The sequence below is a fragment of the Hibiscus syriacus genome, unplaced genomic scaffold, assembly GCF_006381635.1.
Source record: "Hibiscus syriacus cultivar Baekdansim isolate YM2019G1 unplaced genomic scaffold, ASM638163v2 tig00110065_pilon, whole genome shotgun sequence".
NCBI classification, from domain to species: domain Eukaryota; kingdom Viridiplantae; phylum Streptophyta; class Magnoliopsida; order Malvales; family Malvaceae; genus Hibiscus; species Hibiscus syriacus.
The window spans coordinates 1162513-1178668 of record NW_024062585.1 but is presented as its reverse complement, the minus strand read 5'-3'; the positions used below and the strand labels follow the sequence as shown (position 1 = coordinate 1178668).

The 16156-nt window shown below is 32.9% G+C and overlaps 1 protein-coding gene across 1 annotated transcript; it reads right to left on the bottom strand.

Moving 5' to 3' along the window:
• Nucleotides 1-1104: 1104 nt before the first annotated feature.
• Nucleotides 1105-15826, bottom strand: LOC120214507 (UDP-glycosyltransferase 73C6-like). Its single transcript, XM_039212395.1, has 2 exons — nucleotides 15816-15826; nucleotides 1105-2807 (listed from the first exon to the last, which is right to left on the bottom strand). The coding sequence occupies exon 2, from the start codon at nucleotides 2744-2746 to the stop codon at nucleotides 1298-1300; it is 1449 nt and encodes a 482-aa protein (XP_039068326.1). The 5' UTR covers nucleotides 2747-2807; nucleotides 15816-15826; the 3' UTR covers nucleotides 1105-1297.
• Between the last annotated feature and the right edge of the window lie 330 nt (nucleotides 15827-16156).

The window sequence follows — 16156 nt, the reverse complement described above, 5'->3', positions numbered from 1 at the left end:
AATGGCCTACTAAAGTAAGAAACAAACAAAGAGTGAAATAGATATTCTGCACGGAAGTTATTGCAAATATCTACTTGAATGAATGATGATCTCGGATTATGGCGATAATAAAATAAAGAGAGAATTCTTTCAAATATTACTATTTTGTTCGTTGATTCGTCTATAAAATTAGACTTTTAGTTTGGTCAACTATAACATTATATTTTAATTTTAGATTTAATTATGTTATTCACTATTAAGCCTCCAATAAATCGATAACATAATTAGTTGTTATTGACGTGACATTTCACACCAAAACAACATTATTTTAGTGCGATCATTTTGATGCTTATTTCACACCAAAACAACATTATTTTAGTGCGATCATTTTGATGCTTAAAACGGCATCATTGTATACATTAAACTTTAGGGATTTGTATATTATGTCACTTAACATTTAAAAAGTTTACTTTTTCGGCACAATATTTTCCCCCCTTCATCGACAATTGATCATCACTTGTGATTAATAATCTTTTGTGACAAAATCGATATCGAAATATTTACACGTGAAATTTCACATGTTATTAAAAGAATAAATTGATAAAGTCCAACATGGATGTAAGCTCTTTAAGTTTTTTCATTTATAAATTTATCCGCACGAACCAAATTATCTCCATGATTAAAGAGATGATTGTTACTTCTATGGGTCCAAAGTTTGAGCACTAGCAATTGCAGCTGGATGATTGAACGTTTATTGTCAAATAATTGAAAATATTTAAAGCAAGTACTACTTTGTAAATCACCTTAATAAAATTTAAAAAAGAAACTTACAGATTGCATTCCAAGTTGGACAAATCGACTATGTCACCTTCAACTTTAGGAATTTAGAAAGCACGAGCCTTGGAGCTTAATAGAGCAATCGATTATGCCACCTTCAATTATGTCACAAAGATATTGATCTATTCATATAGAGATAAATACAAAATTTTATATCGAGAGATGAATTTATAAAATTTAAAGATAGATAAATTTATAAAATTTTAAGAGAATAAATACATATTATCAATAAAAATGCAAAGAAAAAACATAATGATAAAAGCATGTTTTCAAAGCACAAGTGGGAAGTGGGGGGCAAGCAAGCCATATCCATGTAACAATTGGTTTACATTGTCAAATACATATTGATAGAACCACCTCCAATTCTTACCTCAAATCATGAGATTGTTGGATTCACTCAGAAAATTTGCATAGCTTAAACGACATCAGATTCACTCAAAATTTCCAAACATCAAAAGAAAAAGGAAAAATAAAACCCAAGTCAACACATTTTCTGAGATTGTTGCATGACATCATGGATTAATGATGTAATATTACGGTAGGAAGAACCACCCACTTCAACTGCTTTCTTTGCCTTTTCTCCAAACTCTCTAGCTCTCTGTCTTCTTTCCATTCCTTCATCTCCTTCGTCCATCAATTTCTCTATTGCAGCTTTAACATGTTCCTTCTTCAGCAAAAACCCAGATTTTTCATCCCCCAGCTTCGTAGGTTCGTTAGCCCCAAGGTTGACTCCAATTCTCAGTATTTGCACCACAAGTTTCTCGTTGCAGAATTGGTCTCCGAAAAACGGCAATGTTATCAACGGGACACCGACAGAAATGCCCTCGATCGTCGAGTTCCATCCACAATGAGTTAGGAACGCTCCGGTTGCAGGGTGTGACAAAATGAGCACTTGGGGTGCCCATCCCTTAACTACAAGGCCTCTTCCTTTCGTTCTTTCCTCGAATCCATCGTCCTCCATCCACTTCTCGACTTGGTTCGGTGTCATGTTGTTTCCTCTAAGCACCCAAATGAAAGGCTTTTTCGATGCCTCTAAGCCTAAACCCAACTCTATCAGCTCTGGACTCTTTAGAGTGCCTGTGCTTCCAAGGCACGCATAGATAACAGAGTTGGTTTCTTGAGAGTCAAGCCACTTCAAACACTGCTGCTCGTTGATCGACGCCTTGTTACCTCTCTCAGCCTTGTCCAACTCGTTCCTGTTGCTGAGTGAAACCGGACCGATACACCAAACTTTCTTCACCTGCTTGTACTCTTCAACGTAACCCGATTCGAGCTCTTCGAAAGTGTTTATGATGACCCCGTAGGATGCTCGATCAGCTTCCCACATCGGTTCGAAAATTCCCTTCCATGATCCGTCATGGTCGAGCGGTAACTGAACTCTCGTAAATTCGACCTTGTTGGTCAAGCCGGGCACCACGAAGTACTCATGATTAGAGGTCAGGGTGTCACATATCTTGGAGGACTGTATATTGTGCAAACAAAGAAGACAGAAGCAACAAAATCCATGGAACGACAACCTCGGAACTCGAAACTTGGTAGCAATTTTGCGGGTGTAATACAGGTTTATGTCCGAAACGATACAAGCGGGACGGGGTGTAATATTCTCAAACAATTTCTGCCCTGCATCTTCCATCAGGTTGGCGGCGGATACGAATTTGATCAAGTCCTCCATCGAATGCAGCATATCAATGTTCTCGACCCCATCCGGCAATCCAACTTCTTTTCCGGGAAACTGGAGTTGCAGTAAACGGATAGGAAGCCCCGATTCGATGGCTCGACCGATCGATTTCTGGATTCTGCCTGCATTATGGGGTGTTGTTACCATAGTGACAATCACTCCTCGTTGTGCTAATAGACGACCGATATCTAGCATGGGGAGCAAGTGGCCTTGAGCCATGAAAGGGAACAACACAAAGTGGGCTTGAGCCATTACAGGAACTGGATAAGAGAGTGAATTGTAAGCACAAGAATGCAAAACGTGCTATATATAGCTAAGCTTCGAGATGAATTTTACACTTATGAATGCTGATGCAACAGCTTATTGGTATATCATGAGGACCTGAATTTTTATAATGTTAGATGGATGAATAAATTCAATGTAGAATTCTTTAATAATTAGTAGAACTTGGGGCCCAAGTATTGGATATTTGAACCACATATAAATCACGTGGCGATGGCCTACTAAAGTTAAAAAAAAAAACCTGAGAAAAGAAGTCTGACACGGAAGTTGTTGCAAAAGATAAATAAATTTGTTTATGAGATTGCAACTTGTAGATCAAGAAGGTGGCAAAGAAGACCAACTGAGAGGGTTGACTGCTGTGAGGATGATGAGTAGGGGGTTTAAATTCGGGTATTCAAAGTTTTCGATTTTCGGTATTTGTTTGGTCGGTTCGTGTCCCAACCCGAATATTACGTGTACTCGGTAATTAGGTACTCGAATTTTACAAGTACTCGTAATTCGAGTATTTGGATATACGATTTTTTTATCGTTTTTAAATTATTAATTAAAAAATAATTTATATTATTAAACAAAATATTATATTAAATATTAAACATATAGCTGTTGGTGGTGGGTCTTTTTCTTTTATTTTATTAGTTTACCTTAATATATAAAATTATTAATAATTAAATATGTAATATTATTATATATATAAAGTAAATGTAATCAAATATTTGGGTAATTAGGTACCGGGAAAAATGCAATTTTATCATCCGAGTTAAATAATTACTCAAAGTTTTTAGTTAGAATCGATAGATCAACAAATTGGATATTTTTCAATACGCTATAATTGGCGAGTGTTGTAAATGGTCTGTAACACTCGATTCATGTGAGTACATCGTTGGACGGTCTTAAAAGACTCGTCCTCTGCTTGGTGGGAAATTCTGTGTTGTGAGGCGGTTAAAAAATGGCTAAAAAATGATCTGACTAGTTAAATAAATGACCGGTTAAAATCTATACCGTAAATGTTATATGATTTAACCGGAAATATTATTTGAGTTGGTAATGAAAACAATATTAACCGGCTATGTTATCATCCAATGTAAAATGCACCAAAAATATATAGACGATAACATAACCGATTAATTTTTGGAAACATTATCAAGCACAATAATATATTAGGTAGTGCTTATATAACGTAATAGGTAGCGCCTTGTTAAAGCTGATGGAGCTTTGAAAATCCGACGATAACATACCAGTTAATTACTGGAAACATTATCAAGCATAATAACATATTAGGTAGCGTTTATATAACGTAATAGGTAGCGCCTTTTTAAGCAACGGGGTTTTGGAAATCCGACGATAACAAAATAGGTTAATTACTGGATTTGTTATTAGTATTATCAACGTATTAGGTAACGCCTCAAATGTTAGCAAAGTCTAAGTTGATTGAGCCTGTTTTGAGAAGCATATTGGACAAAAAGTATCGATATATATACAAAAAGTATTGATACTTTATGTAAATGTATTTTACCATTAAATCAATATATTTTTACAGCTTACATTGTATATTTACCTATTACTTTAAAGTAATCGGTTCGAAGTTTTAAGAATCGATACTTCTCATACGTGTATCGATACTTTAATCCATACCATTACCCTTACATAAGTATCGATACTTTTATGTTTGGTATCGATACTTGTGAGACGCTTGGTTATTTTCAAAACTGGTAGCTATTTACCGGTTTTGTCATATTAAAATCGGTTTTATCAATTTTAACTTGTTATATTGTCTTGTATCGGTACATGTTTCATAGGAATCGATACTTCCTAGGTTCATCCAGTTTGGGAAGCATACTGGACAAAAAGTATCGATACATATACAAAAAGTATCGATACTTTATGTAAACGTATTTTACCATTAAACGGTATATTTTTACAACTTACATTGTATATCTACCTATTGCTTTAAAGTAATCAGTTTTGAAGTTTTAAGAATCGATACTTCTCATACGTGTATCGATACTTTAATCCATACCATTACCCTTACATAAGTATCGATACTTGCGAGACGCTTGGTTATTTTCAAAACTGGTAGCTATTTGTTTACCTGTTTTTTACCTGTTAAGTTATTTATTTTGAAACCGGTTTTGTCAATATTTTACTTGTTAAGTTATTTATTTTGAAATCGGTTTTGTCAATTTCAACATGTTATATTGTCATGTATCGATACATGTTTCTTAGGTACCGATACTTTATAGGCGCAGTTATAGAAACCAGTTGTGTCCATTTTCAATCTGTTATATTTAATCGATTGTTTAAAATTTTTACCGTTTTCTCAAATTTTAACCGGTTTCGGAAACTTTGTTGTCGAGATTATAGAAATGATACTTTAATAGTGTGTATCGATACATTTGCACGCATATATAAAATACATTAATAACTAGTATTGATATTTCAACACTTCTCAAATATCAAATATAGATAGTGTAGTATGTGTTTCGATACAGAGACGTAAATATGGATATAAAATCCCGACCAATCAACCAACAACGTTGATATATTTGGATATGTGAAGAATGCCTTCTGGATAGTATCCATTTCATGCAGCTCATGAAGATAGGAGAACCGTAAACCGAAACCGTCTAAGAGAAACATAGCTGATGTAGACCAAGCTGCATATTTAAAATCTCGAAGGCGATCCATTTGGTTCTCAAACATTTAAAGAATCAGAAGTATATCGGACTTATGATTTGGGTGCTACAGGGGAAATGCAACAAAATGCAACAAAAAATTCTCGAGAATTAAACGCTAGATCTTTTAAAAATAATGTTAAATAATGGAAGATACACACATAAATCATAAGTACTGGTACTTAATTTGTTATTTGTACTATCAACATATTAGGTGGAATTAAAGTATATATATATATATATATATATATATATATATATATATATATATATATATATATATATATATATATATATATATATATATATATATATTGATACATGATAAGTGCTTAATTTAGTTAATATTTTACTTTTAAATTACTCCTTAATCATTGGTTTTTGTGGCTTAATTGTTCGTTTTGATTCATTTTCTGTGCAGGACATCAGATTCTGGAAATTGCACAAAAAAGACAGAATTCTGTAATTTTTTTATTTTTGGAATCAAAGCTGGCTGGAATTTGGATTTGAATTAAACTCAAGTTTAGGATAATATTTTAAACATTATATTTTATCTTTGTATTTTATTTTAAATAGATTTTAGTATTTTAATTAAGTTTTAGGATATTATTTTTATATTTTATCATTGTTTTAGGTATTTTAGTTTAAATAGGTTTTAGTATTTTAATTAGGATTTAGAATATTATTTTAAATATTATTTTTTAGTTATTTTAGTTTAAATAGTTTTAAGTGTTTTAATTAGGATTTAAGATGTTTTAGCTTGTTTTTAGGAATTTGAAGGCTATAAATACCCTCTCAGGGTAAGCTTAGAAACATATATCTCTCATCTGAGAATAAAATATTCTTTTTCTCTCTAGCTTTCTCTCTATTTTTTGCATGCTTTTCAATTATGCTAAGTATGACTTTGGCCATGCTTAGCTAATTTTCTTTCAAGCCAAAGACTAAAGCGAAGGCTCAATTCCAAACGTGAGAATTGTAAGGTACTTAAATCGCTTCTGATTTTCTCTCTATTTTCTTAGCTTACTTTTCAAATCAAAACGATTTCGACATTGGTTCGGATATTGTTATGGTAAACGTTTGAAGAATGATTTGCTTATTGAAGCATATTCAACTTCCCGAGAACACACTTAGCAAAATTGTTTGCTAAGAGGAAACTGAGATCAAAATCAGTTATTGTTGAAACGACACAATCAGAGTTGACAGCGAAGAATTGTCCTTGTAAGCCGACGAGAATCTTGAAGTAAAAATATGTTTCAATGATCCGAGGAATTTGAGGCAAAGTTGAAGTCTGAGGTTGCTTTCACTATAAGTTTTTTTTATCTCAATCTCTTAGATTATTTATTTCATTATTTTCTTTTATTTAATTTTTATCTTTTATTTTAAAAGCAACTTTTAAAAATCCTTTTTTATCTTTACTACTATTATTCATTATTTTATTATTTTCTCTTTCTCTTTTTATTTATTATTATTTATTTTATTATTTTTTCTTTTTAAATTATAATTATTTATTTTATTTTATTATATGTTTTCAACTTCATATGGAATTCTATCCTCCTCTAAATCAAAGAGTTTTACTAAATCACAAAAAAACCATAGTCTTTCTGGATCGACCCTGCTTCTATATACTATATTTTCTTTTCTATTTAAGAAGCCATAATTATTGTTATAGCAAAACGACGGTTATCAATACATTTTGCGTGCAGATTGTTTGAGCCTTCACGTGGAATTAGAGTATCGAGACCGATATAACAAAGTATGAGTATTGATATATATATAAAAGTTTATGATATTACAGAAGCGATACTTTAACAGTTTTATCAATTTACACATAAAGCACTTGAAAGATTGTAAAGCAAAGGAAATCGTCAATGGGTTGTTAATGCACTAATTGCTTACTTTTAACCGGTGCTTGGAGTATCGATACTTGGACCTTTCCATATGCTCCCTTGTATGGTGTACTTGAACCTTGCCAAACATTCTGTAGAATAGAGTCTCCTGCAAATCGTGGCCGAAATCAGTTCCTGATATTTTTGTAGTTGGAATTATCCAGGTTAATCATGTTGACTGCATAACCAATAAAACCCAAAGGGTCCAAATGGTAAGCTAGGAATTGGTAAGACAAACTTTCTTTGAGAGTTTAGGGACTGAACCCTTCCCACGTAAGGAGTGCATGATTCAACATTACATATAATAGTTGTATTCAGTTCTTGAAGAATTGTTCTTCACTGTATATAAGGATAATTATAACGATATCCGTTCACATTTCGAAACCAATTAGTTAGATGCATGCAATACCCTATATCCTCGAGGCAGAGGACAAGAAATCTGGCATTTAAAGATTTACCAATAGCGGTAGCTTCTGCTCTACATGAAGACCGAACCTAGAATCAACTTTGCCATTATCCATTATGCCTATTATCATTGCACCAGTAGAATTTTACCGTTTACATTGTTAATTTAGCTAAGTATTGATACTTTATACACGTGTACCCTTTAATTATTTTTATTATTATTATTATTATAAGTTATAGCCCTCAATTATCGGGATTTTTAGTTGCCCTTTGTTGCATTTCCCGTATACCACTCAGATCATACGTCCGAACCGTTTCTGATGCTTTAACTGTTTGAGAACCAAATGCATCACCGTTGAGATTTTAAATCTGCAGCTGCTTCTACATCAAGTATATTTTGCTTTGACGGTTTTAATTTAGGGTTAACCTATCTCAATGAGCTGGCTGAAATGGATAATATCTAAATGAAATTCTTCGAATATCCAATCTTCCTACTTGTTACTCAAAATTATGATGGTCGGGATTTCAATCGCGTTTCAAGTTGGGGAAAAAACAATGGAAATTAGGAATAATCAATGATAACATGCAAATTGTCTATGTTAATAAGTATTGAAAAAGGTTGTTATTACCTTAGAAATGGAATTTGATGTTGCTTCCCGATACATCCATTGAGTAAGTTGTTCTTCAGATGGAACAAAGGCTTCGACTCATATTTATAGTGGAGCCGAAATTTTTATTGAAATTCAAACTCATATTGAAATTTAAATTCAAACTCAAATTGAAATTTAAATTCAAACTTCAATTAAAAATGAAATGAACATGAAATGCAGTGTTAAATTGAACATGAAAATTGCATAATTGATTCATACTGTTCAAGTAACATGCGTTATGAACCATCAATCCTCTAGAGATGAAAATAGACTATCATATACCGTTGCAACACAAGAAACCATATCCAACACCAACAGATACCAATAGATACCATCATCGTTTATTATGACCAGAATCTGCAACAAAATTCACACATAATTTGACAAAATTCAACATTATATATCCCAAAACATCATTTGCAATTCGTATGGTGTCTTACCTTGTCACAGTCGGTGAATTTTGAATAGTCATTCAATATCATCTGCAAAAATCTCGCAACACCATCAAGAGTTGCTTTGCCCTCCAATGCATGTTTTTGCATTTACGCGACAATCATTATTAATTGACCATCTATAACACTACTTTTCAACATTTATTAATTTAACTCACCGCTAAGTTGTATGGAAGGTAGCCAATCTTCCCATGCTGCGCTAACTTATTTGATTCATAACATAAAATCCAGCCGACCAAATCAATAACCTAACAAAATTAATTACACAATCAGAACATATTGACTAGGTTTTAACATTTTTTTTCTTTCTACTTACCGCACTGCCATCCCATTCCATAGGCTTCAACGTCGGATACTGAAGCGAATTGATTTCCCATTTCGATTACAACATATTTGTATGAAGCATTAGGATTAATATTTTGTCATGAAATATTTAAATATCACTCACAAAGCAATATATTTCACTTACGTTGATTATAACCCACTATTCTATAAATAATCACACATTACAGCTTCACAATCACTAATTCCGCTTGGAATTTTCGCTTTTTCAACCTACAATTTTGCATACAAATTTTTGTCACAACAAAATAATAAAAATCAAATTAAGTTTTCTTTTATTCAGCTTACCTTCTACTTCTTTTTGGGTGAATGACATTAGGAATCCAAATCTCCATCTATAACACTCTCTGGTGTATAAATCACATCCACATCCTTCCTCATCACTTCCTCCATCTTTTTTTTCTTCATAATTTTTCAATTCATCGTATTTTTCCTCCACATAACTCTTCATCTCTTTTATTTCACTCTTTATTTTTCCCCCTTCATCCAACGTTTTCTCAACCACTCCCTTCACCCCCGTAAGTTCACCCCTCAATTCCACAACTTCCTTCACCACTCCATCAATTTTTCCACCCATCACCATCTTAAGTTCACCCCCCAACATAACTTCTTTCACCACTCCATCTATTTTTCCATCCACTTCCCCCTTAAGCCTCTCAATTGCCTCTTCGACTCTTGATTGTCTTTGCAAAATATCAAAAAGGAATTTTTTTACATCTACCAATTCAGACATCAAAATGTCGAATTTGCTCTCTTTTCCCTCACCGTCATCCCCCTACTACCATATCTTATTCATTATCCTCTTCCTCCACTGCTTCCTCTATGTCCTTGCCAATAACCTTCAAAATTAAAATACAATATTAATAAATTGATTATATTTTTAATATTATTTAATTACATTTATTACCCTTTCTTGCTTCTTCGGTCTTTCCAACTTCAACTTCGCCATTACTCTAACTACCTCTTTCTTCCCCCATGCACAGATGTGTGCCACTCCAATTCTTTCATAAGCCGGTACGCTATTACAGTCCAACCAAAAATCGAATAGTACAACCTGCATTTATAATGAAATTTATCATTTTATATAATACCTATACTATCATTTTATATAAGAAACAAAAACATCCTTCAACTCATTTACCTCTAAGATTGCTATGCACTCTTTAAGGTATCTCCGGTGGCCATTTTGAAAGCTAATTATTGATTCAATCAATCTTGAATGGACATATTCAGCCCAATTGAATTCACCTTTCAAGCCTTCATCGCAAATCAGCTTCATATTGTCCTTGCTCGGGGATGTATCACTCGTTGGACAAAGAAAGATCCCGACAAGGTACAATAGAACTTGGACCTTCAGGTCATCCCCCTCGTAAGATCCACTTTTGATTTCCTCTTCAAGTTCAGCACATGTCACCTTGTGCTTCAAATCATATTTGGAGGCAATTGTTTTCCAGTTCTTAGTCTTACTACTTTTACAACACTTTTGCCTTTTTTCTTCCCCCAAGATGGCTACAGCACATGAGACCCTAGAGGAAAAAATAATCACCATATTTAACCATACACCGTTGGACTTCGAATTGCTCCACCAAGGATCGATACAATTCCCTTCGAATTGGTAGATCCCTTGCTCCGATCAAAGATCCAAACCCCATTTCTTCCAGCACATTCAATTGATCATTCTCCTTAAGGTGTTCAATTAATGAGTTCACTCTTTTTATGCTGCACCTTGTCGACACTTCCTACATTTAAAAAAAAATATATAATGTTATTGTTCTTATATATCTTTATCAAATTATTTACAAGTTTAATGAATACATTCTTTTCATGTGCTTTCCTCCAAGCTTTGTATTCTTGTCTATCCATCTTTGATTGTGTCAAGTAAGGTTCTTTCTCAGTATCAGTTATCGACTTCCATTTCTCCAACACATCATTTTTCACCTAAAATTAAGCATAAAAGTTTCTTAATCAATACATTAACGCTAAATAATACTCAATGTCAATTTCATTTTACATACCGAACCGATGTGATTGCCAGTTTCCTTCATCCTTTGGCATTCGGTCATATTGTCAACATTTAAAATTTGTAATCAATTTAAAGTTCTTAAATGCTTTAATCCAATTACCATTTCAACAATAATAACAAAAATAAACTGATACTTACTAGAAGTACATATATCCACCCTTTGGTTGCTTTCGACTCTCGGACTCAATTTCAAAGTCATCTTCGCCAACAATAATTGCAAGATCCGTTGACTTCATTTTTCCTTCATATATCAGTTTACGCAAATCAAAATCAAATACTGGCTACATATATTTTATTCAATATACAAATATCGATAACTACTCTTGTAGTAAAACAATTTCTTTCAAAAGAATTTGAATGACCACTACTACAAGTATCAGTACATTTATACAACTTACAATATCATTTTCTACCTATAATATTATATACAGGTATCAATATTTATTTTCTACCTATAATATTATATAATCGGTCCCAAATCCTTATTGGCTTCGAAATCCCCAAACTAAAACCAAAAACCCTAATCCATATTTCCTTCAAACGAATGGGAATACTCAATACTACAAGTATCGATACATTTATACAACCTACAATATCATTTTCTACCTATAATATTATATAAAAGTATCAATATTTATCATCTACCTAGAATATCACTTTATACCAGTAATCGATCTCAAATGCTTCTTTACTTTGAAAACCCTAAACACATAAAACCCCTATTTTCAATTAATGTAATAATAAAAAACTAGGGTTTTGACAACGTACTTTTCGATTCGACTGCAACAACAAACAAACAAACTTCGCTTTAAAAAGCCTTATGAAATGCAGCAACAATTACGCTTCGATTTCGAAAACTACGGCTGTGTTCTATCTATTTTCAGAGGAAATTTAGCTATGCCTTTGATATTTTAACCGGATATGTTATTTATATTTAATCGATACAATTACCAAGTCTTGATACTTTTATGTCAAGTGTCGATACTTTCGATAGGTTTTCATTTTTTTCTTTTAAAAGAATCGATAATTTTTTACTTATACTTATTAAAGTATCAATACCTTTAATATATCCGGTAGTGCTTTACCGATTTTGTCATAATGAAACCGGTTTTGTCATATTTTTACCTGTTATATTGTTACGTATCGATACATGTTTATAAAGTATCGATACTTTATACGCTTTATTATTACTTTTCTTTTAAATTCCAAAAGTATTGATACTTATTTGAATGGAATCGATACCTTCAACATATCCGATAGCGATTTGTCATAATGAAATCGGTTTTGTCATAATGAAATCGGTTTTGTCATATTTTTATCTGTTATATTGTTACGTATCGATACACGTTTATAAAGTATCGATACTTTATAGGCACTGATATGATCACATATATATGTTTCGAGTCATATGTATTATTGTCCGATCGTGATTCTAGTAAGAACTTCACAGTGCTTTGATTGAAACTGAAAATGTACAAACAATGTTATAAGAAGGGAAATATGTATATATAAATATGTGTATGAAAATAATGGAAATGATAGAATGAAGTTGAAGTGGATTGTAAATGAAAGAAGTGTGGTGGTGATAGTGTTTGAATGGATGTAATGAAAATGGTGAAGGATGTTTATGGTTGGAGTGGAGAATGATAGTAATTCAAAGGATGGATTGTGACCCTCTAACTATATATGAGTTAGGAACCAACAATATAATAAAGATGGAATCGAAGTGATAGAGGGTGGAACATGTCCCTAGGAACCAACGCTATAACAAGATGAAATGGATGAAGGCTTCAAGACCGACAAGAAACCGATAGAGTTCTAATCCAAGAACTAAAATGAAAGCAATCTTTCAAAGTATTTTCATAAATCAAATTGTGTGTCTACAGATGATCCCAAAGGTGCCTATTTATAGTATTTCTAAGAAGCATATGAAAAGACTCAAAAGATGATAACATTCTCATCAATTTAGCAATAAAATGCACTTGAATGCTTTTTCTTCTTATGTTCAAAGTTGGATGAATATTCTAGATCATTTTGGGGATGAATCTAGACAATTTGAAGCTGAATTTGGTCTTACTTTCGTCCAAGGGGTGGAAGACTCTTGGGCTGCCTTGGTTTGCTTGCAAATGGAAGAAAAGAGGTTAAATGAAGTCATAGGATGAATGTGGACATCCTACATGTCCAAATCAGCTTGTCTCTTCAAATTCCTGGCTTGTTTTATCACTTAATTTGGTGGTTAAATGAAATAATATCATCCTTCATTGCCTTTTCCCTTGAAGAATATGATCAGCCTTCAAAAGATGATAAAGGCCTTGAATACTAAATTTTGAATGATGATTATTTGAATGTCCCCTTGCTTGAACATAAATGGCCTTCAATGGGTGATAATATCAACCTTGAATGCCTTGAATTAGTGAATTAAGATGACCTTAAATGGCTTGCCTCTTGGTAGAATATGAAAGGACTCTTCCTTGGCTCAAACTCATCCAAATCATCCTTGTATAAAATTCCTGTAATGAAAATTCTAGCCTACACTGTCTTCAGTAAATCGATCATATCTCAAGCTCCCGATATTGGATTGAGATGATTCAAAAGGCGTTGGAAAGCTAAAAGATAGATGAATAATTTCCAATTGATTTATGGACCCAAAAACACCTGTATCACATCCAGAATTAGAATACATTCTGACTGATATTCTGGCATCTATTGAAACCGTTCAACTTCTCTCATGCACCTAGACACAAAGGTGAACTTTATTGAATATTTAATTGAAAACATGCATGAAACAATTAAGAGTTAGTTTAATAAATGAACTAGTTTGATGAATGAACTATTTAATTAATGAACTAACTTCATTAAATGAAATAGATGCTTTAAATGCAATGCATTCTTAAATGAACTCATGCTTAAATGAAGTAGCATGATTATTTATTTATTCAACTTAATGTCATGCAAATTTATTAACACTCATGAAAATTCATGCAAGTAAAAGATAAAATCTTCTCTTAAACTTGGTTGTTCCTTCTTCACGTCCCAACCTTGAATATGATGGTGGAGGTTCTTCTTTTGGATTGAAAAAGGCTTTCAAAAATCTAAACTTGGCTTGAAATTCCCATATTAAGCTCAAATAATATTCTTGAAGCTTCTCGAATGTAAACAACTTGCCTCGATCAAACGGTCTCTGGGAGATTGCAGAAAATGATGTAAGGCGCATAGCCTGGATCACATCAGACACTATTATTGCTTTTCTTTAAAATTCCATAAGTATGGATACTTATTTGAATGGAATCGATACCTTCAACATATCCATTAGCGCTTTACCGGTTTTGTCATAATGAAACCGGTTTTGTCATATTTTTACCTGTTATATTGTTACGTATCGATACATGTTTATAAAGTATCGATACTTTATACGCGCTATTATTGCTTTTCTTTTAAATTCCAAAAGTATCGATACTTATTTGAATGGAATCGATACCTTCAACATATCCGATAGTCATTTACCGGTTTTGTCATAATGAAACCGTTTTTGTCATATTTTTATTCGTTATATTGTTAAGTATCGATACATGTTTATAAAGTATCGAAACTTTATAGGCGCTATTATTGCTTTTCTTTAAAATTCCATAAGTATCGATACTTATTTGAATAGAATCCACACCTTCAACATATCCGGTAGCGCTTTACCGGTTTTGTCATATTTTTACCGGTCATTAAACTCAAAAAGAATAAATTCAGAAAATTGAGAATGTTACAGTCTACTTGATTAAAGTTTCCACCTTGCAACTGAATTGATGCGTTTATAAATGCCTCGAGTCCAACAAGATAATGCAAAACTTGCAAGAAACACACCACATGCAACAAGAAAGTTCAATTAAAAGAAAAACCTACTCAAACTTGTACCAAAATTTACCTAATTGACTAGTTGGCATAAAAAATGAAATCTGGATTGATTACAATGACATCATTCCATAAAAAAAAAAGAGAGGAGAAGGTGAAGAAACACATGAAACGAAGAAAGAAAATTGAGTTATAGTTTAATAAGAGGCACTCCACTGCCTCATACCCTCAAGCATTCCTTGCAAACAATAGCACTCCAACATCATTGACGGAGTCACCAATGCACAGCAAACCCACACTCCCAAAGAGAACCCAGTGGCTCCTAACCCGCATCCACATTCAGTTGTTGAAGTAGCAAGGTCAAGTTGAAACTAAAGTCATTGAGAAAACCAAGGCCTAAGTGACAATCAGCAGCAATGCAATACTTGGGTTTTCGGTACACAAATACTGGGGCTGATTAGAAAAACGCATTGGACTGAATAAAAGATATCAAAACTCAGATCCCATCACATTCAAAAGATATAAAATGAGTACAGCAATGTCAAAATGATGAGTATCTGAGATCAGCCATTGATTACATTGAAGAAGTGTCTGATTTAAACACTTTGGTTATACTTTCCGATGCCCAAACCTTGCTGTTAATCCATGGATATGGTTGCCTATATATGATGCGAATTTCGGATGGGGTCGCCCCATTTATATGGGACCAGCAAATGTCGTGCAGTAAGGCAACATTTTCATAATACCAAGTCCAAGTAATGACGGGAACTTATCACTGGTAACTCGCCTAGAAACTTCTCACATGAAATTCTTTGGGAAACTTCTTTATGAATTTTAGTAGCTAATAGCTAATAGCTATACCAGGTCCTATGATGATATTTACTATGAAAATCAGGTGAGGTCATAATACATCATTTTTATGCATTTATAATGTTTAATCCATTCCAAGCCAACCACAAGCAAAATACACCAAACATCCTTCAACAGTCTTAATGCAAGTAACTTAACATACAATGAGTTATCTGTGTTATAGAGGAATTAGAAGTGTGTTATCTCACTCCAAGACTAATAGAAATTCTTTCAAGCTCACTCAAAAAACAAACTTCTCAT

What these genes read in the sequence shown, in the direction of transcription:
- LOC120214507 (XM_039212395.1), bottom strand. Translation starts at nt 2,746, where the DNA reads ATGGCTCAAGCCCACTTTGTGTTGTTCCCTTTCATGGCTCAAGGCCAC.